Source organism: Panulirus ornatus, chromosome 55 (assembly GCF_036320965.1).
Source record: "Panulirus ornatus isolate Po-2019 chromosome 55, ASM3632096v1, whole genome shotgun sequence".
Taxonomy (NCBI): domain Eukaryota; kingdom Metazoa; phylum Arthropoda; class Malacostraca; order Decapoda; family Palinuridae; genus Panulirus; species Panulirus ornatus.
In genome coordinates this window covers 12,938,034-12,961,763 of record NC_092278.1, presented here as the reverse complement: position 1 = coordinate 12,961,763, position 23,730 = coordinate 12,938,034, and the positions used below count along the sequence as shown (strand labels likewise).

At 43.6% G+C, this 23,730-nt stretch overlaps 1 protein-coding gene across 3 annotated transcripts in view; it reads left to right on the top strand.

The window, feature by feature from the left end:
* Positions 1–23,730, top strand: part of LOC139765460 (uncharacterized) — a 244,742-nt gene that overhangs the window by 179,960 nt on the left and 41,052 nt on the right. For all 3 annotated transcript variants that reach the window (XM_071692829.1, XM_071692831.1, XM_071692830.1), the window contains one exon: positions 21,385–22,207. In XM_071692829.1, the coding sequence (XP_071548930.1) occupies positions 22,090–22,207 (118 nt within the window). In that variant the 5' untranslated portion in view covers positions 21,385–22,089. The remainder of the gene's footprint in view (positions 1–21,384; positions 22,208–23,730) is intronic.

Below are 23,730 nucleotides of genomic sequence, written 5' to 3'. Positions count from 1 at the left end.
TTCTCCTTAAGCCTCTCACTTCGCACACCACCCGACCAAAACACCCTACATCAGCTACTCTATCATCATACACATTCAGCAAACCTCCAAAATACTCACTGCATCTCTTATATATATATATATATATATTTTTTTTTTTTTTTTATACTTTGTCGCTGACTCCCGCGTTTGCGAGGTAGCGCAAGGAAACAGACGAAAGAAATGGCCCAACCCCCCCCATACACATGTACATACACACGTCCACACACGCAAATATACATACCTACACAGCTTTCCATGGTTTACCCCGGACGCTTCACATGCCTTGATTCAATCCACTGACAGCACGTCAACCCCTGTATACCACATCGCTCCAATTCACTCTATTCCTTGCCCTCCTTTCACCCTCCTGCATGTTCAGGCCCCGATCACACAAAATCCTTTTCACTCCATCTTTCCACCTCCAATTTGGTCTCCCTCTTCTCCTCGTTCCCTCCACCTCCGACATATATATCCTCTTGGTCAATCTTTCCTCACTCATTCTCTCCATGTGCCCAAACCATTTCAAAACACCCTCTTCTGCTCTCTCAACCACGCTCTTTTTATTTCCACACATCTCTCTTACCCTTACGTTACTTACTCGATCAAACCACCTCACACCACACATTGTCCTCAAACATCTCATTTCCAGCACATCCATCCTCCTGCGCACAACTCTATCCATAGCCCACGCCTCGCAACCATACAACATTGTTGGAACTACTATTCCTTCAAACATACCCATTTTTGCTTTCCGGGATAATGTTCTCGACTTCCACACATTTTTCAAGGCTCCCAAAATTTTCGCCCCCTCCCCCACCCTATGATCCACTTCCGCTTCCATGGTTCCATCCGCTGACAGATCCACTCCCAGATATCTAAAACACTTCACTTCCTCCAGTTTTTCTCCATTCAAACTCACCTCCCAATTGACTTGACCCTCAACCCTACTGTACCTAATAACCTTGCTCTTATTCACATTTACTCTTAACTTTCTTCTTCCACACACTTTACCAAACTCAGTCACCAGCTTCTGCAGTTTCTCACATGAATCCGCCACCAGCGCTGTATCATCAGCGAACAACAACTGACTCACTTCCCAAGCTCTCTCATCCCCAACAGACTTCATACTTGCCCCTCTTTCCAAGACTCTTGCATTTACCTCCCTAACAACCCCATCCATAAACAAATTAAACAACCATGGAGACATCACACACCCCTGCCGCAAACCTACATTCACTGAGAACCAATCACTTTCCTCTCTTCCTACACGTACACACGCCTTACATCCTCGATAAAAACTTTTCACTGCTTCTAACAACTTGCCTCCCACACCATATATTCTTAATACCTTCCACAGAGCATCTCTATCAACTCTATCATATGCCTTCTCCAGATCCATAAATGCTACATACAAATCCATTTGCTTTTCTAAGTATTTCTCACATACATTCTTCAAAGCAAACACCTGATCCACACATCCTCTACCACTTCTGAAACCACACTGCTCTTCCCCAATCTGATGCTCTGTACATGCCTTCACCCTCTCAATCAATACCCTCCCATATAATTTACCAGGAATACTCACCAAACTTATACCTCTGTAATTTGAGCACTCACTCTTATCCCCTTTGCCTTTGTACAATGGCACTATGCACGCATTCCGCCAATCCTCAGGCACCTCACCATGAGTCATACATACATTAAATAATCTTACCAACCAGTCAACAATACAGTCACCCCCTTTTTTAATAAATTCCACTGCAATACCATCCAAACCTGCTGCCTTGCCGGCTTTCATCTTCCGCAAAGCTTTTACTACCTCTTCTCTGTTTACCAAATCATTTTCCCTAACCCTCTCACTTTGCACACCACCTCGACCCAAACACCCTATATCTGCCACTCTGTCATCAGACACATTCAACAAACCTTCAAAATACTCATTCCATCTCCTTCTCACATCACCACTACTTGTTATCACCTCCCCATTTACGCCCTTCACTGAAGTTCCCATTTGCTCCCTTGTCTTACGCACCCTATTTACCTCCTTCCAGAACATCTTTTTATTCTCCCTAAAATTTACTGATAGTCTCTCACCCCAACTCTCATTTGCCCTTTTTTTCACCTCTTGCACCTTTCTCTTGACCTCCTGTCTCTTTCTTTTATACTTCTCCCACTCAATTGCATTTTTTCCCTGCAAAAATCGTCCAAATGCCTCTCTCTTCTCTTTCACTAATACTCTTACTTCTTCATCCCACCACTCACTACCCTTTCTAAACAGCCCACCTCCCACTCTTCTCATGCCACAAGCATCTTTTGCGCAATCCATCACTGATTCCCTAAATACATCCCATTCCTCCCCCACTCCCCTTACTTCCATTGTTCTCACCTTTTTCCATTCTGTACACAGTCTCTCCTGATACTTCTTCACACAGGTCTCCTTCCCAAGCTCACTTACTCTCACCACCTTCTTCACCCCAACATTCACTCTTCTTTTCTGAAAACCCATACTAATCTTCACCTTAGCCTCCACAAGATAATGATCAGACATCCCTCCAGTTGCACCTCTCAGCACATTGACATCCAAAAGTCTCTCTTTCGCACGCCTGTCAATTAACACGTAATCCAATAACGCTCTCTGGCCATCTCTCCTACTTACATAAGTATACTTATGTATATCTCGCTTTTTAAACCAGGTATTCCCAATCATCAGTCCTTTTTCAGCACATAAATCTACAAGCTCTTCACCATTTCCATTTACAACACTGAACACCCCATGCATACCAATTATTCCCTCAACTGTCACATTACTCACCTTTGCATTCAAATCACCCATCACTATAACCCGGTCTCGTGCATCAAAACCGCTAACACACTCATTTAGCTGCTCCCAAAACACTTGCCTCTCATGATCTTTCTTCTCATGCCCAGGTGCATATGCACCAATAATCACCCACCTCTCTCCATCAACTTTCAATTTTACCCATATTAATCGAGAATTTACTTTCTTACATTCTATCACATACTCCCACAACTCCTGTTTCAGGAGTATTGCTACTCCTTCCCTTGCTCTTGTCCTCTCACTAACCCCTGACTTCACTCCCCAGACATTTCCAAACCACTCTTCCCCTTTACCCTTGAGCTTCGTTTCACTCAGAGCCAAAACATCCAGGTTCCTTTCCTCAAACATACTACCTATCTCTCCTTTTTTCACATCTTGGTTACATCCACACACATTTAGGCACCCCACTCTGAGCCTTCGAGGAGGATGAGCACTCCCCGCGTGACTCCTTCTTCTGCTTCCCATTTTAGAAAGTTAATACAAGGAGGGGAGGATTTCCGGCCCCCCGCTCCCGTCCCCTCTAGTCGCTTTCTACGACACGCGAGGAATACGTGGGAAGTATTCTTTCACCCCTATCCCCAGGGATAATATACACACACACACACACACACACACACACACACACACACACACACATATATATACATATGAAAAATGTAAGAAACAATTTAGAAAAAATATATATATATATATATATATATATATATATATATATATATATATATATATATATATATATATATATATATATTTAATTATTTATTTTGCTTTGTCGCTGTCTTCCGCGTTAGCGAGGTAGCGCAAGGAAACAGACGAAAGAATAGCCCAACTCACTCGCATACACATGCATATACATACACGTCCACGCACTCAAATATACATACCTATACATCTGAACGTATACATATATATACACACACAGACATATACATATATACACATGTACATAATTCATACTGTCTGCCTTTATTCATTCCCATCGCCACCTCGCCACACATGAAATAACAACCCCCTCCCCCTTCATGTGTGCGAGGTAGCGCTAGGAAAAGACAACAAAGGCCCCATTCGTTCACACTCAGTCTGTAGCTGCCATGTATAATGCACCGAAACCACACCTCCCTTTCCACATCCAGGCCCCACAGAACTTTCCATGGTTTACCCCAGACGCTTCACATGCCCTGGTTCAATCCATTGACAGCACGTCGACCCCGGTATACCACATCGTTCCAATTCACTCTATTCCTTGCACGCCTTTCACCCTCCTGCATGTTCAGGCCCCGATCACTCAAAATCTTTTTCACCCCATCTTTTCACCTCCAATTTGGTCTCCCACTTCTCGTCGTTGCCTCCACCTCTGACACATATATCCTCTTTGTCAATCTTTCCTCACTAATTCTCTCCATGTGACCAAACCATTTCAAAACACCTTCTTCTGCTCTTTCAACCACACTCTTTTTATTACCACACATCTCTCTTACCCTATTATTACTTACTCGATCAAACCACCTCACACCACATATTGTCCTCAAACATCTCATTTCCAGCACATCCACCCTCCTACGCACAACTCTATCCAAAGCCCACGCCTCGCAATCATACAACATTGTTGGAACCACTATTCCTTCAAACATACCCATTTTTGCTTTCCGAGATAATGTTCTCGACTTCCAAACATTCTTCAAGGCTCCCAGGATTTTCGCCACCTCCCCCACCCAATGATTCACTTCCGCTTCCATGGTTCCATCCGCTGCCAAATCCACTCCCAGATATCTAAAATACTTCGCTTCCTCCAGTTTTTCTCCATTCAAACTTACCTTCCAATTGACTTGACCCCCAACCCTACTGTACCTAATAACCTTGCTCTTATTCACATTTACTCTCAACTTTCTTCTTTCACACACTTTACCAAACTCAGTCACCAGATTCTGCAGTTTCTCGCACGAATCAGCCACCAGCGTTGTATCATCAGCGAACAACAACTGACTCACTTCCCAAGCTCTCTCATCCACAACAGACTGCATACTTGCCCTTCTTTCAAAAACTCTTACATTCACCTCCCTAACAACTCCATCCATAAACAAATTAGAAAAACATGGAGACATCACACACCCCTGCCGCAAACCAACATTCACTGAGAACCAATCACTTTCCTCTCTTCCTACACGTACACAAGCCTTACATCCTCGATGAAAACTTTTCACTGCTTCTAACAACTTCCCCCCCCCCCCCCTACACCATATATTCTTAATACCTTCCACAGAGCATCTCTATCAACTCTATCATATGCCTTCTCCAGATCCATAAATGCTACATACAAAGCCCTGAGCTTTTCTAAGTATATTTTCACATACATTCTTCAAAGCAAACACCTGATCCACACATCCTCTGCCACTTCTGAAACCACACTGCTCTTCCCCAATCTGATGCTCTGTGCATGCCTTCACCCTCTCATTGAATACCCTCCCTTATAATTTCCCAGGAATATTCAACAAACTTATACCTCTGTAATTTGAGCACTCACTCTTATCCCCTTTGCCTTTGTACAATGGCACTATGCACGCATTCCGCCAATCCTCAGGCACCTCATACTTACATTTAGTCATACTTACATTAGATAACCTTACCAACCAGTCAACAATACAGTCACCCCCTTTTTTGATAAATTCCACTGCAATACCATCCAAACCCTCTTCTCTGTTTGTCAAATCATTCTACCTAACCCTCTCACTTTGCACACCACCTCGACCAAAACACACTATAACTGCCACTCTATCATCAAACACATTCAACAAACCTTCAAAATACTCACTTCATCTCCTCACATCACCACTACTTATCACCTCGCCATTAGCCCCCTTCACTGAAGTTCCCGTTTGTTCCCTTGTCTTACGCACTTTATTTACCTCCTTCCAAAACATCTTTTTATTCTTCCTAAAATTTGATGATACTCTCTCACCCCAACTCTCATTTGCCCTGTTTTTCACCTCTTGCACCTTTCTCTTGATCTTCTGCCTCTTTCTTTTATACATCTCCCAGTCTTTTGCATTATTTCCCCGGAAAAACCATCCACCTGCCTTTCTCTTCTCTTTCACTAATAATCTTACTTCTTCATCCCACCACTCACTACCCTTTCTAATCTTCCCACCTCCCACGCTTCTCACGCCACAAGCATCTTTTGCGCAAGCCATCACTGCTTCCCTAAATCCATCCCATTCCTCCCCCACTTCCCTTACGTCCTTTGTACTCACCTTTTTCCATTCTGTACTCAGTCCCTCCTGGTACTTTCTCACACAAGTCTCCTTCCCAAGCTCTCTTACTCTCACCATTCTATTCAGTCCAACATTCTCTCTTCTTTTCTGAAAACCTCTGCAAATCTTCATCTTCGCCTCCACAAGATAATGATCAGACATCCCTCCAGTTGCACCTCTCAGCACATTAACATCCAAAAGTCTCTCTTTCGCGCGCCTATCAATTAACACGTAATGCAATAACGCTCTCTGGCCATCTCTCCTACTTACATACGTATACATATGTATATCTCTTTCTAAACCAGGCATTCCCAATCACCAGTCCTTTTTCAGCACATAAATCTACAAGCTCTTCACCATTTCCATTTACAACACTGAACACTCCATGTACACCAATTATTCCCTGAACTGCCACATTACTCACCTTTGCATTTGAATCACCCATCACTATAACCCGATCTCGTGCATGAAAACTACTAACACACTCAGCTGCTCCCGAAACACTTACCTCTCATGATCTTTCTTCTCATGCCAAGGTGCATATGCACCAATAATCACCCATCTCTCTCCATCAGCTTTAAGTTTTACCCTTATCAATCTAGAGTTTACTTTCTTACACTCTATTATATACTCCCACCACTCCTTTTTCAGGAGTAGTGCTACTCCTTCCCTTGCTCTTGTCCTCTCACTAACCCCTGACTTTACTCCCAAGACATTCTCAAACCACTCTTCCCCTTTACCCTTGGGCTTTGTTTCACTCAGAGCCAAAACATCCAGGTTCCTTTCCTCAAATATACTACCTATCTCTGCTTTTTTCTCATCTTGGTTGCATCCAAACACATTTAGACACCCCAGTCTGAGCCTTCGAGGAGGATGAGCACTCCCCGCATGACTGCTTCTTCTGTTTCCCCTTTTAGAAAGTTAAAATACAAGGAGGGGAGGGTTTCTAGCCCCCTGCTCCCGTCCCCTTTATTCGCCTTTTACGACAATCATTGTATTGACTGGAGTAACGCCATCTCAGTTATTAACTCTAACTCTATTACCAAGAGAAATATCATTGAATCTTCTATTATTAAATACACAAAGAATTATAATCTTAATATTAGTGATGGTCTATACAAATTAGATAACTTTATTGTTGATAAGATTTGTAAAATGATAAGTTTATGAACGGTCGTTGTATGTTTTGGACAATCACATGTTTACCAAATGGCGTCCTAGCTTCGTCTCTTCGATGTATATCAACTGACTGTTATATTTCTCTCTTGTGTCTCCCCAGATCATGTGATTATTACACGAAAGTGCACTTGGGAACTTTTCGTGTTTCATTTTCCCCGTGGACTCATAGGAATATCTTGATCACGCGCAAAATTGGATGGAGTGAAAAAGATTTTGTGTGATCGGGGCCTGAACATGCATGAGGGTGAAAGGAGGGCAAGGAATAGAGTGAATTGGAGCGATGTGGTATACCGGGGTTGACGTGCTGTCAGTGGATTGAATCAGGGCATGTGAAGCGTCTGGGGTAAACCATGGAAAGCTGTGTAGGTATGTATGAACAAGATATTGTTGAAAGAGCATCTAATCAGGTTGGTGGATTCAGAGGTACTGGTGAGAATGGAGTGTACGAGGAGCTAGATCGTAAGTACAGAAATGTCTTCACAGTGGAGGACACTATTGCCTCATCAGCAAGATGGGACGAGGCAGAAGTCTTAGAGGGCATTGAATTCGATAGAATAGACGTGGCTAAGCTGTTAAGACACATTATGTTTGTCCATACTTTCTGAGGGAATGCAGATGTACTGGCAACGTTGATGGAAATATAGTTTATTAGGTCGCTAGAGGGAGGAAAAAGTAGTTTTTCGAGGAGTGGAAGAGGGCAGATGTTGTATCTATCTTTAAGAAAGTTGTTTGAGGAATGGTGTTGAATTACAGACCAGTTCATGAATAGTGAAATGTTTGAAGAATCACTCACAACATACGTACATTAGACCGAAACTTGAAAATATTTCCGTAGTCCGGTTACTGAACTTGAACAAGCACAGATGTTTTATTGAGTTCAGAGAAATGCAGATAAGATGCTACCTGGGTTAACAGAGCCGAAAAACAATGAAAAGATAAGGTCTACAAATTTGTCCACCATGTTAGACAGAAGAGTACGGGGTGACTTGATCACATCCTTCAGTTTTCTAGAAAATAAAATCAATTGGATGACGTTGACAGGGAACATTTCACCAAGAGATGCCTTCACGAGTATATATAGAAGTCATAACACGAATCCAGGCGAGAAACGCCGTCCGAAAGAACGAGGAAGACAGGAAGGGTTGGTGAAGGGCTGGACTAGGCTTGGAAAAGAAACATTCAAACGCCGTTACCGTACGAGTGCATAAAAAACAACCTTATGGTAAGGATAAGTCAAGAGATGTGGCCCCACAAGTATAGAACTACTTTCGATTTACCACTGTACAATTAGGTGATTATAGGCCCCCAGCTTGTACAGCCTGTCTGTGATAACTGGCAGAGCCTAGCGTTGAATGACCTCCTGTAGCATCTAAGGAACTTATGAGGGAACCGGAGGGCACGTACGTATATTTAGAGGCGTTTAATGGTAAGTAGGGGAGCAGGATTAACGGGAGCATTCTCCTACATAGAGACATTGGGCGTCTGGCAGTCTATATGTGGGTCGTTGGCCGTCACTATACCTACCTGGCTCGAGGAAACAAGACACTCGCATACTCTGGAGCTGGAGATATAGACGATACATCTCAGAATATTGTGGACAAGACAGAAAGTAATCCAGAACATTTCCAGCCAACAGTATCGCCAAGACGTGGAAATTTCGTGTGCTATGCGGTAATTTTACTCTAGGGGTCTACATTGCAATGCGGAAGTGGTAACTGCGTACTCAGTGGATGCCGAATGTTTCCACATTTCTAAAAAAAAAAAAAAAAAAAAAAAAAAAAAATCTATTCAACAGATTTGAATAATATCAACTGTGCTTCAGAGCAAAAATAAGGAATGTGATTGAGACTTATTTTACTTATTTTACTTATAAAGGAATGTGATTGAGACATTTTACTTATTTTACTTATAAAGGAATGTGATTGAGACATTTTACTTATTTTACTTATAAAGGAATGTGATTGAGACATTTTACTTATTTTACTTATAAAGGAATGTGATTGAGACTTATTTTACATACATATCCATGCAGCATATACATGTATGAATAGTATTTTTGATTTACACCACAACAATGCTCGTCGCTCCAGTAAATCTAAAGATCATTACTTCGTTAAATGTAAATACGAGGATGGAAAAATGGCAAAATTTGTATTTTTTATACTAATTTTCTCTCTCTCTCTCTCTCTCTCTCTCTCTCTCTCTCTCTCTCTCTCTCTCTCTCTCTCTCTCTCTCTCAAAATATATTGATATTTCTCTAATGTCCGCCGAAACGTACACATTCAGTGATGTTTGGCTCCATGACGAGGAATTTAAGGACTGGCTGAGGATAGTGGACGAGGACCCTCAGAAAGGCCTCCTGCAGCGTGTGTATCTCCTCTTGAGATTTCTGCCATCCAGAGGCATATAAAAAAAAAAAGATCAAATCTCCATGCTAGAAATATGGAGATTGTGTCTGAACCTGGTTTACCTTCACGCTCATCAAGCAATAGCTCAGAGAATAAATGATATGACCGCTGGGACAGAAATTAGATTCATGTCACTTTTTTTTTTTTTGTGGAACACAACATCCCATTCAGTAACTTTAATCATTTTGCTGACTGGGTTAAAGACGGCCTACCAGATTCTGCCTTTGCACAAAGAATAACTTTGAAGAGATCTGAAGCATCCAAGATTATTATAAGACATGTAGGACAAATTTCACATGTTAGCCTTGATGCAGACCTTAGAAAATACAAATTCTCTTTAATCATTGATGAATCCATAGGTACGAGTTCATCTAGTGTGCAATGATCTGTAAATACGACACCAGCCAGGAAGGGCACATGAACACCAACTTATGAGACCTACTCGAAATCTGTGGTACAGAAGAGGGTACAGAAGGATCTATAGGAGAGCATCTCTTTCATGGTATAATGAATTATTGTACTGAACTCGAAATACATCTTGAAAACCTTGGCGGGTGCGAGCAACTTGACCATGGGTTCTCCCTGAGTAGTCGACTATAATCATGTTGCTCCCAATATTACGATGTGTCTGCCATTCACTACATCTATGTGCATCACAAACTGCTAAGACACTACAACCAGGAGTATGTGAAGACTTTACCACAAGTGTGTACACAGATTTTTCCCACAGTGGCAAAAAAGAAAGAGCGAGTACAAACCATTCCAGATATTTTGTGATGTGAAACCGCATAAGATTCTGCAACACAGACGAGATGCTTATCCCTCCACACGGCCGTCCAACGAATATTAGAAGAATGGGAACCTCTATCTCTCTTTTACTGTATCTCGACTGTAAATATCAGGAAGACAGATTGGGAACATCAAAACTAATTCATGAAAGTCTATAAGAGATCCTTCGGTATTCTTATCTTTCAATTTCTTAGATTTCATTCTAGATTTAAATTCAGTTGGATATTTCCAAAAGTTCACATCCAACAATTCACATGGTGCACAGATCGTGTGAAAACATTTACTTGGATATTCTAAGATGTTTCTGCAAACCTGGCATACTCATCACAGATACTGAGACAAATGAACCCAAATCTATGAATAGAACTACTTTCCAATTGAAGTAATATATGTTAAACATGAGGTGCATTAGCTAGTGCAAAATCCAAAATACAACAATAAAGACTTGGTGCTGACTGTGTGGGAGCGATTGCAAAAAATTTTCGTTGTAGTTTGCATGGAAATGAAGGCTAGATTTCCCCTAGAATCTGCCTTATTGATGAAATGTACAGCACTGGCTGTTTCTAAGTATCAATACGCTTGTTGAAATCTTTGGCATGTTTGGATAACGAAGTTCCGCGGATATACGATGGAGACTTGAAATTGGATAATATACTTTTGTAAAACATTATTGCTTCTTTATACATGAATAATGTGTAAAATACCTTTGTTTGACTTGGAAACCATGAATATATGTGAAATGCGTTGTGTTCGGGAAACGTGGACACTTACCCTCTACATGAAGGTAAAACAATTGTACTATTTTGTATGGTATTATTCTGTGGCAAGACCAATGGAACAGAAAACCAACTCGCCTTAAAGAGGTTTAAATGGTAAAGTGTCCCATACACACCGTTTTCTCTAAAATGTATGCGGTACCTTTCGTGTGGTATGCGTGGTAACTCCGCCAACCCACCTCGCCGAGGATCACATGTACAGAGGAGAAGCCTGAGGTGTGGGCGCAGATATGCGGGCTCAGACGTTGGGCTATCCGCGAGGGAGCGTTGCGTCTCACCAAGTACGCTAGCTGAACGGTCGCCCTACAGGTCATATGTACACTTGATTCCCGCATCCTCATTGGTATTGATGTGGCCACACACCCCCCTCCCATTCTGCCTGGTACTCTGTACACTCCTGGGTTTTGTAGGGATGGCCTGTGTCAGCCCCGGGGTAATATAGGATGGCTCGAGTGCTCTGGCTTTTCTCACTTCAGTCGCCGCCAGGGTGACGCTCTGGAATTTCCCGACGCTTTTGTGGGGCTGTAAATTTGAATGTTTCACCGCGCCAGGCAGTTGAACTCCTGAGCGGCGATCATTACACTCGATCAATGAATTTATCATCCCCTAATCTTGCGTGGTACATGGCTGTTCAACATGTCTGTTGGTCCAACTCCCTCATTTCTCTGACAGTGCCGTTCATCCTATCCTTCACTGATCAGCTTTTAAGGTCAATAATGCCACAGCATTACTCGCAGATGACTGAATAATGATTACGCTTAACCCAGGCCTGGGTTAGGGTAGATGGTGTGGGTTGGTTGAACGCGTTGCTGGGAGTGTGGGGGATGCAGGCAGTCCCACCACACTTACCCCCCTTAATAATGTTTCGTCACTTTACACATTTTGTTTTCACGGATCTCTCACTACAGCTCATTCTGTTCCTTATTGAATATTCCTTGTAGTATTATGGAGTATTGTTCAACAGATGACAGTCAACTCTTATGGTATATGGGGTCGTTTACAGTTAGTCTGTGGTGTGGCTCATCACCTCGGGGTGAGTATGGCAAGGTGACCCGTCCTTACATTTCATAGAAAACGTGATTCAGTAGGGGGGTTCCTCTCTTAAATCTACATCCTCTGCATCACAAAACAACCTTAGCTTTGTCTCATCGCTCATGGCGAGTGTGATAATTTTGTAAATCATTAAATGATGATATTTCTCGGGATATGTTATGTGGTCGAAGAATTCATTTCAAAGGAGTCCATCTTTTCCCTACAGCTGCAGGAACCGCTTATGAAGGGTTTGTATAATAATGATAATAATGACAATGATAATAATAATAATATTAATAAGTGGCTATACTTACCACTGTCATATGGCCAGGCCGGCAGGAACGTAAACAAATCCCAGAGTTCTGCATGCTGACGGCTACACATTGAAAGAATTTCATTACCATTGTTGACCTTCGTGGGAATAGGTTGTAGTTATCATGATTGCCGCGAGTGTCCGTAAAGCGAAGCCTCTCGTATGGCAGCAGTACATCTGTTGTACAGCCTTATGGGTCATAATGATTCTGGACACATGTTAATCATAATGATCCAGGACACGTTGGCCATAATGATCCAGGATACATGTTAGTCATAATGATCCTGGACACCTGTTGGTCATAATGATCCTGGACATCTGTTGGTCATAATGATCCAGGACACCTGTTGGTCATAATGATCCTGGATATCTGTTGGTCATAATGATACCGGGCATGCGTTGTTCATAATGATTCAGGACACCTGTTGGTCATAATGATCCTGAACACCTGTTGGTCATAATGATCCTGGACATCTGTTGGTAATAATGACCCTGGTCATCTGTTGGTCATAATGATACCGGGCATGCGTTGTTCATAATGATTCAGGACACCTGTTGGTCATAATGATCCTGAACACCTGTTGGTCATAATGATCCTGGACATCTGTTGGTAATAATGACCCTGGTCATCTGTTGGTCATAATGATACCGGGCATGCGTTGTTCATAATGATTCAGGACACCTGTTGGTCATAATGATCCTGAACACCTGTTGGTCATAATGATCCTGGACATCTGTTGGTAATAATGACCCTGGTCATCTGTTGGTCATAATGATACCGGGCATGCGTTGTTCATAATGATTCAGGACACCTGTTGGTCATAATGATCATGGACAGCTTTTGGTGACAGTGATCATGAACACCTGTTGATCATAATGATCTTGGACACCGTTTGGTCATAATGACCCTGAACACCTGTTGGGTAAAGTAATCATGAACACCTGTTGGTCATTATTGATTTACTTGCAATGCTGAGTCCCCCTTGCATGTGCGTGTTGTTCAGATGATGAATTTTGAATATCCATCTTCCACAATACGGTGAGGTTATACCAGTTACAAACTGGCTGTGCGGGGGTTATGATGTACGTAGGTAGGCGCTAGGTGACATACCCACGAGAGCAGCTTCCACCAAAAGACGTAACAAGAGATCTTACATAGAGAAAGATAAAACATATTGCGAAGGGGAATTGTTTAACATGTATATATGAAAGATCAAAATTATAAGCCTCCCCCTACTCACCTTCAAAGTCCATTAGGAAAACATGAGCCACATCAACAATAGTATGAGTCAGTTCTGTTAATAATGATAATAATAATGATAATAATAATAATAGTAATATACTAATAATAATGATAGTAATAATAATAATAATAATAGTCTAATTATCCATAAAGTTATATATAGAATAACATTGTCTTGTGGTATACAGTATTGCATGAGTAACATGTTAAAATGATTAAGAATAGTGTATTAATGCTAAGTACCTGGGCAGGGTCGGTGCACTCACTAGGTTACAAAAGTCTTTCCGTATACCGCAATCCCTCGATCACTGTGCGTTGTAATGCGTCACCATGTTGGGGCTCCATTGGCACATTTCGCTCCTCGATGTGTCTAATATCTTCAGTTACGTCACCAGGTCTGTGAGGAAGTTCGTCTGTCTGTGCGTGGAGTGTCTGAGGAAGCTCGTCTGTCTGTGCGTTGAGTGTGTGAGGAAGCTCGTCTGTCTGTGCGTTGAGTGTGTGAGGAAGCTCGTCTGTCTGTGCGTTGAGTGTGTGAGGAAGCTCGTCTGTCTGTGCGTTCAGTGTCTGTGAGGAAGCTCGTCTGTCTGTGCGTTCAGTGTCTGTGAGGAAGCTCGTCTGTCTGTGCGTTCAGTGTCTGTGAGGAAGCTCGTCTGTCTGTGCGTTCAGTGTCTGTGAGGAAGTTCGTCTGTCTGTGCATTGAGTGCCAGTGATGAAGCTCGTCTGTCTGTGCGTTCAATGTCTGTGAGGAAGCTCGTCTGTCTGTGCGTTCAGTGTCTGTGAGGAAGCTTGTCTGTCTGTGCGTTCAGTGTCTGTGAGGAAGCTCGTCTGTCTGTGCGTTCAGTGTCTGTGAGGAAGTTCGTCTGTCTGTGCATTGAGTGCCAGTGATGAAGCTCGTCTGTCTGTGCGTTGAGTGTGTGAGGAAGCTCGTCTGTCTGTGCGTTCAATGTCTGTGAGGAAGCTCGTCTGTCTGTGCGTTGAGTGTGTGAGGAAGCTCGTCTGTCTGTGCGTTCAATGTCTGTGAGGAAGCTCGTCTGTCTGTGCGTTGAGTGTGTGATGAAGCTCGTCTGTCTGTGCGTTGAGTGTGTGAGGAAGCTCGTCTGTCTGTGCGTTGAGTGTGTGAGGAAGCTCGTCTGTCTGTGCGTTCAGTGTCTGTGAGGAAGCTCGTCTGTCTGTGCGTTCAGTGTCTGTGAGGAAGTTCGTCTGTCTGTGCGTTCAGTGTCTGTGAGGAAGTTCGTCTGTCTGTGCATTGAGTGCCAGTGATGAAGCTCGTCTGTCTGTGCGTTCAATGTCTGTGAGGAAGCTCGTCTGTCTGTGCGTTGAATGTCTGTGAGGAAGCTCATCTGTCTGTGCGTTGAATGTTTGTGATGAAGCTCGTCTGTCTGTGCGTTGAATGTCTGTGAGGAAGCTCGTCTGTCTGTGCGTTGAGTGTGTGAGGAAGCTCGTCTGTCTGTGCGTTGAGTGTGTGAGGAAGCTCGTCTGTCTGTGCGTTGAGTGTGTGAGGAAGCTCGTCTGTCTGTGCGTTCAATGTCTGTGAGGAAGCACGTCTGTCTGTGCGTTCAATGTCTGTGAGGAAGCTCGTCTGTCTGTGCGTTGAGTGTGTGAGGAAGCTCGTCTGTCTGTGCGTTGAGTGTGTGAGGAAGCTCGTCTGTCTGTGCGTTCAATGTCTGTGAGGAAGCACGTCTGTCTGTGCGTTCAATGTCTGTGAGGAAGCTCGTCTGTCTGTGCGTTGAGTGTGTGAGGAAGCTCGTCTGTCTGTGCGTTGAGTGTGTGAGGAAGCTCGTCTGTCTGTGCGTTCAATGTCTGTGAGGAAGCTCGTCTGTCTGTGCGTTCAATGTCTGTGAGGAAGCTCGTCTGTCTGTGCGTTCAATGTCTGTGAGGAAGCTCGTCTGTCTGTGCGTTGAGTGTGTGAGGAAGCTCGTCTGTCTGTGCGTTCAATGCATTTGGGACGAGTGTGCAATGGCGGCACCGGCGTCATACAAGTGATCGGTAACCACAGTATCCTCGAGCCATGCAAGCCTCTCCTCTGTCTTCGGTTTGTAGGTCACAAATCACTGTCCCCGTCGTTGTGTCCTGTCTGTGTTATTGCCCCCGCAGTAATGGAAGGTCTGCGTCATCAAAAACACTTGGGGTCATAGCCTGACTGACCTTGTCGTCGGTTTCCTGTCGATACTGCCTGCTCGAGGTGCCCATCCGGGCCTTCTAGGACGCGCTAAGGAGCAAACATTGCGAGTCCCTCCACAGTTAAGACGCCGTGGAGGGAGACTCATTCTCCTGGAACAATTTTCTGCGTGCATACAGTCATGGCAGCCACTATAGAAACCACATATTGTCAAGCTCTGTGGCCCCAGCGTTGGCAATTCCCAGTGAGAGTTGGCCTCCCGACTAAAGATACTACCTTGCAGGGGAAACAGCGGGTTGATTGTTAAAGCCTCTTTTGTATGTCTCTCCCAGTGAGCAGTCATTTCAGTCGTCTCTCTACCACCAACCACATTTCACCTGTCCTGGGTTGGACGCGCGTTGTCCTGAACTAGTTAGAAATGGCATATAGATTGGATTGTTTGTCGTTATCATCATCGTCTTCACCACATCCCTCATTAACTGGAGTTTAAAAAGCTACATGGGGTCTATCGTGATTGCAATAACTGTGTTTCAGATAAACGTTGGTCGAAGCTTTAGACCAGTGTTCCCCCAAACTTTGATCGTAACCAGAATACAATCTTCTTCCGTCCTGGTGACACAAAGGGCTGGTATATACAATACACTCTGTACACTATATTGTTCACTCGACGTTCACTCACCCACAGACACAGCACACGTAAGCGGGCATTAATTGGGGAAAAACAAGCGACTTTTTGGTGCAATATTTATGTTTATATGGTCCCGGACGGGGAAATGGCAGCACTTCCCCGGTTGTTATATATATATATTTTTGCCATTGACCACATCTTCCCGGTCGAGGCCATACAGTCATAAACCCTTGAATAGGCACTGCGCTACGTCAGTACGTCGTCATCTTCACAGTTGCAATGGGTTGATGGTGGCAAAACTTACGTTGTTCTTGGTGACTAAAATCTCAATGTCCTCCAGTCTGACGTGACGATATCGGCACTGAGGGACGAGCTTCAAGTCTTGATGTTCACGATGTGTGTGTGTGTGTGTGTGTGTGTGTGTGTGAAACTTGGCTGGTGTACCGTACCACCACCAGTATTATTAGACGTGTCTGACTCGAACGGATGTCAAGTGTATATGAAGGCTTTAGTCGCACCCATTTTTGTGAATTTCCATAATTCTTCGTAATATCCCATTATCAGTATGCATTCATAATACTGTTATTTCAATTTTTTTTTCGCTTAAAAGAACTTTCTTTCCCCCGAGACCTTACCACAATCCTTGGGAACATCCTTTCGACCCTCATTTGGGTCGAGATCTTGAGTTTGGTAACCATTTGTTTTAAGAAACTGGTCATTCAAGCCCTCCATTCACCTGGCTGCATGATACTCTGCCAATCAGAGTGGGAGGGCGTGAGTCTCCCTCACGCAGTTTTAGTAGCCATAGGTTGCCAGTGTTGTGTTTGCGCCACTACCTTCTGTGACGTACAACTTCGCGGGTTCGTCATCAAGTGTCGTCTTGTCTCAGTAGAGCGTTCTCGTTTGAAGGAGGGACTTGGATTGGCAATGAAGAGCATATAGGCCACTCTCAAGGCAGCATCTAGCCTAGGCTGGGGAGACAAGGGTCCATCATGACAGCGTACTTAATCATAACACAGTGTACAACATTGAGGCTTCTACGATAGGCAAGTGTAAGCAGTGGCAGCTCCAATAGAGGAGGTGTGCTTACTACTAGTGAAAGTGCACCCACCACGCTGTACCACTGGTGATGATGTACCAACCACGGTATACCACTGCTGAGAGTGTACTTATGCTTTTCCACTGGTGATGGTGTACTCATCGAAATGTACCACTGGCGAAAGTATACTTACCACCCTGTACCAGTGGTGAAAGTCAGCCCCCGACAATGTACCATTCGTGAAAATGCACCTGCCACACTGGTGAAATTGTGTCCACCACGGAAAGTGTATCCACCACACTGTACTTCTGGTTAAAGTGCACTTACCACGTTGTACCACTAGAGAATGTTTACTAACCCCTGTGCACCACTGGTGAAAGTGTATCTTCCACGCTGCACCACTGATGAAAGTTTAACAACCAGTCTACACCACTGAAAGCGTACCCACCACAGTGCGCCATTGATGAAATTTTACCAATCAGTCTACATCACTGTTTAAAGTGTACCCACCTCACTGCACCACTGATGAAATGTTACTGCACCATCCACACTCTACCGCTAATGAATGTTTACCACCACACTGCACTGCTGGTTCAAGTGTACCTGTACCATTTCTGAAAGTTACCCACCATGCTCAGTCATTGGTGAAAGTGTTCCCATTACACTGTATCATTGGTGAAAGTGTACATATCACATGGTGCCACTGGTGAAAGTATATCTACCACACTGTATCACCAATGAAATTGTTCCCACAACGCTGTATCACTGGTGATAGTGTACTTTCCTCCCCCCACTCTGCATCGCAAGTGAAAGTGTACCCAACAGATTGTATCAGTGGTGACAGTGTACCTAACACTCTGTATCATCTGTATCACTGGTGAAAGTGTACGTACCACTCTGTATCTCTAGTGAAAGTGTACACACCACACTCTTCTATTTGGTGAAAGTGTACCCGCCACAGTGCGCCACAGATGAATGATCCCACCTCAGTGATCATCATTCTACTCTGTTGTATACATTCATCATGCCGTAGCATTAGATTTAAGTTGTTTCGTCTATGCTTAGTTAGGTGATAATAGCTAAAAAGCGCTCGTCCCAGTGGCTCCTCGACAGTCAAGAAGTGTGTAGTGACTCACTGTCGCTCCACAAGTGTCACCTTACTGACGGCGCCTTGACTTGGTGACAGGTCACAGCATGCGACCTGTCACCTGACATATTGATCCCCAGAGAAATGATTTTGGTGGCCCAATCTATGGCTGTGCCTGTGGTATTACTCCATGACACCCATACTCGATGTTCATCGGTCGCAAAAGGTCAAAAGCTGCAACTGTAATTATTCTATTAGTTAGATGACCTGACTCTTTCCATGAGAGAAGCCGTTCATACGGATGTAACCCTCTGTCCAACAGCATGGAGATAGGTCACAGACTGCAACATTCGACTTCGATGTCTCCAGTTCCCTTTTGGAAAAGCTTCTACCAGATCTCCTTGACCTGACCTTCCTGCCCAATATGTACCCGGGGCATCACCGCAGGAGGACAGTCAGGCAGTTGACTCTGTAAAAAGAAGAGTACCTCTCTGATACCTGAAATCTTCATGTGTTTCCCGGTTCCAGCTTTCCTTAGGGCGCCTCTTCCATCTAAAAGCCCCAACGTGACTCCTGACAGTTTACCTTCCTGGCGGGTTTCTTTATGGTGCCTTATCCCCAACGTCTACCTTTGGCAGGACTTGCATGAGACATCGCCTCCGCCCATCATGAACAGCATCTGTTTACAAGCGACTTATGGCCACGCCCCTGGCACTCTCACGTCCAAGCACAAACCGGCAACCACCACACTCCAGGAGCCTTAATACATGTCGCTGAACATCGAGTATGGATATCATGGAGTAATGTTACAGGTGCACCCATAGGATGGACCACCAAACTCATTTCTCAGGGAATGATTAGGTCAAGTGAGGTAGCACGCCATGGCCTGCCACCAAGTCATGGCGCCGTCAGCAAGATGACACTATGTAAAGTGACAGTGATATATAAGAGATATGTAGGTCAGGTTATGAAGAGTCATAAGAGGAGAAGCTATTCCCAAATGGAATTGGAGATGTTGCTGTGGAATGTTTAAGTTCTGACCTTTCTCCATGCTGTTGGACTGAAGGTAATCTGTAAGAGCAGTTTTTCTCGTGGAATGGATCGAGTCATCTATTTAATGGAATAATTACAGCGACAGCTTTTGACTTGCCTCTGCCGAACATGAGTGTCATGGAGTAATAGGTGCAGCTGTAGGTTGGGCCACTACTCACTTATCTGGGATTTGTTATGTCAGCAGAGGGGCACGTGCTGTGACTTGCCATCAAGTCAAGGTGTTGTCAGTAAGGCGACACTTTGTGGAGCGACAACGGGTCGCTCCACCACCCTCCTGCAACCCCAAGCACAAACTGGTAGCCGCTCACACTTCAGGAGCCTCCTGCAACCAAAGCATACTTGAAGAGCTAGGATACGTGCCACTCCCACCTCCTACAGCCACGCACTTCTCCCACATGCTACTGCTTCATCTCTCATCCTCACCGTCTTCTCAGGACCCCTGCCAAGGTTGTCTCTTATTTCTCAACCTACCTCACTTGCCCTATCCTTCTTGACCATAATCCTGCATCTTTAATACCTCATTGTCCCTGGGCTATCTAACTATATGTATCTTATCCAATAAAAAACAACATTGTTATTGTTATTATACGTGTTTATCTGTCCCTCTCTCAGTTTTACCACTCCGATAACTCAGTAAGTGCACCCACTGAACTGATGACCCCGGAGTGGCTGAGAGAGACTTTTAGACAACGTCTTTACAGTGCTATTTTCAACTATCCTCGACCCCTGCTGTCATGGCCCTTTTGCCATCACCCTCCCAGCGCCATTCCTCACCTGTCCATCTTCCTTCTTGCACTTTCCAGGTCAAGCTGGCCTACAAGATGATTCTGGCTCTCTCTCCAATTGTTCGTCTTGAAAAAAAAAAGGGGGGGGGGGGAAGAAGGGGAGAAGTGTAGCAGTCTTACTGACTGTACCTTGCCTTGGTGGCAGGTTACAGTGTGTGACCTCACCTTAACTAGTAATTCCCTGAGGATCGAATTTGTTGATGCTTCTCTTATCCTCACCAGCTTCACAGGACCCCTGCTAAGCCGGTCTCTTATTTCTCATCCTACTTCACCTGACCTCTTCACCATAATCCTGCGTCTCCAGTAGGTCATTGTTCTTAGGCTATCTAACTTTATGTATGTTAACCATTAAAGTACTGGTGTTGTTAAATGTTTCCCTGTCTCTCCGTTACACCATTTCTAAATCCCGATAAGTACACCCACTGAATGTGTATGAATTGGCAGTTGAGTTTGGGAAATTTAATGTGTGTTAGATATTATTAATCACCATTTGAGTTATACGTTTGTGCAGTTTGTCCAGCCAACAAATACCTCAAGAGATTTTAACAAGAAGATTGGAAATCAATGAGACTGGGTTAAAGAATGATGTGACTTGTTAGGCACTTGTTTTTTAAGGTATTGTGTTTCATTACTGATAATGTATAGAGTTGATAAGGATGAAAACACGAAGTAGATCAATAGTTCAGCTCCAGATATCATGAAAGTAATAAGTTGCAGCAAGTTACAACAGACCCCCTGAAAAAAGTCAGTTGTATGTAAATGTTTGATGTACTTATTTGTTTTGTTTTGCTTTGCTTTGTATGCTGAATAAGTCTTTCTTTACAGGTACCTTCCTAAGGAGCTGTTGTCATGTTAGCAGTGACCTGGAACAGCAAGAAGGGTATAGCAACAGTAGAAGGAAGATAATATGTGGATGGTAAAGTAAGCAGGCAGAAGAGGAGGAACAGCGACAGAAGTAGAAATACAGGGAGGAAGAGGAGCGTCTTGCCTCATTTAGCCTCTAGTTTTCCAGCACATTTACTATTGGCTGGTCAGCATTACCTCAGCCCTGTTTCTCACTGCCAAATGATATATGCCCCACAACCCTGTGATGCTGTTGTACTGAACCTGCTAAGATTGCAACACCTACATCCTTCTTGGTGTTGATGATATCTGCACAGAGGCCATTGATATCTGTGTCCACTGCACTTTAGATAATGCTTTACTACTAGAAATCACCAATCAGCCTTCCAGAGGAAACAACGTCTTCTATTGAAACTGCATAACAGCCGTCCGTACCTTAAGTTTTAGTCATTTTCAAACTCAGATATGCCGTCCAGACATACAACCTAATACAATCCAGCATACTGCTGATACAGTCCAGCTGGCCCGAGGAGCAACGCCATTTTTTGGAAACCTTTTTTTTTACCATCATCAGCTTGGGAACCCTGTGATAGTTGCCTAGACTCTGCCGCCACCGCCGCCACCTCACTGCCATTGTTATCATTACAGTTGTTGCTGTCATCATCACAAGTAGTACCAGCATCCACCATGCTGCTCAACAGGAAGCCACGCATTGTCACTTTGGTGATTTTCACATTGCTTGTTCTAAGCATGTTGGGTTACACTGTTATTACCACATTTCTTACAGCCTCATACCCCTTCAATGGTAAGTTAGTTTTGTATTTTGTTTTACTTTTACTATTATCATTAGTATTATTTTTTTTTAATTCTTATTAACCATTTCTCACATTAGCTTGGTAGTGCCAGGAACAAAGAGAAGGCCTCATATCTCTTAAACATTCTCTAACATGTAATGCAGTGGAACAACAGCTTCCTATCACAACCAGTCCCCACAGACCTTTCCATTGTTTCCTCTTGTTTCATATTCCCCGGTTCAGTCCACTGACAGCATGTTGCCCCCATATATCAGTTTGCTTCAGTTTGCTCTATCCTGTGTACACCTTTTACCCTATTATTGTTCATACTCTGAGCACTTAAAATCTTTTTCACTCCATCTTTGGTCTTTACCTTCTTGTTCTCCTCCGCTTCGACATATATCCTCTTTGTCACCCTCTCCTCACTCATTCTCTCCATATGTCCAAACCATTTAAACACCCTCTTCAGCTTTGTCAACCACACTCTCCTTGTTACCACAACTCTCTCTCAGCTTATCATCACTCAGTCATCCCTCCTCACACCACATATTGCCCTTGGGCATTTCATTTCCAACACATTCACCCTCTTCTTTACATTATCATCTATAGCCTATGCCTTGCATCAATACATCATCGTTGGCACTACCTATGCCCACAAACATACCCATTCTCAAGCCCCCAGATAGTGACCCCTCTTTCCACAGTTTCTTAATGCAACCAGAACCTTTGCCTCTCATTCAACTTTGCTCCTATGGTTTCCTTCACTGCCATGTCCACTCACAATTATCTAAGGCACTTCACCTCCAGAATTTCTCATTGAGACTCATACCCCAACTAACTTGTCTCTCTGCACTGCTGAACTTAATAACCTTACCTTTATTCACATTTACTCTCACCCCTGTCTTTTTCACGCACTCTCAAACATAAACACCAGCTTCAGCAGTTTCTTATTCGAATCTGATACCAGTGTCTTAACAACAAACAACAACAGACTCACTTCCCAGGCACACTTACCCTCTACAGACTGCATACTTGCCCCTTTCTCCAAGGCTCTTGGATTATACTCCCTCATCAATATATCCATAAACAAATTAAATGGCTATGATGACATCACACACCTCTGCTGCAGACTCACCTTCACCTGGAACTGCATACCTTCCTTTTTACCCACCCTCACACTTGCCTTGCTCTCTTGATAAAAACTTATGTGCTTTTTATAATATCCACCCTCACCATATATCTTGGACACCTTGCACAAAGCATCTCTAACAACTTTATATGCTTTCTCCAGATCCTTAGATACCACACACAGATCCCTTTGTATTTCTCATACTCATTCTTCAAAGTAATTCCCTGATCCATTTGTTAGAGGGTAAGAAATTAAATTCGAGATTGATGTGGGTAAAACTGAAAGTGGATGGAGAGAGATGGGTGATTATTGGTGCTTATGCACCTGGTCATGAGAAGAATGATCATGAGAGGCAAATATTTTGGGAGCGGCTAAGTGAGTGTGTCAGCAGCTTTGATGCACGAG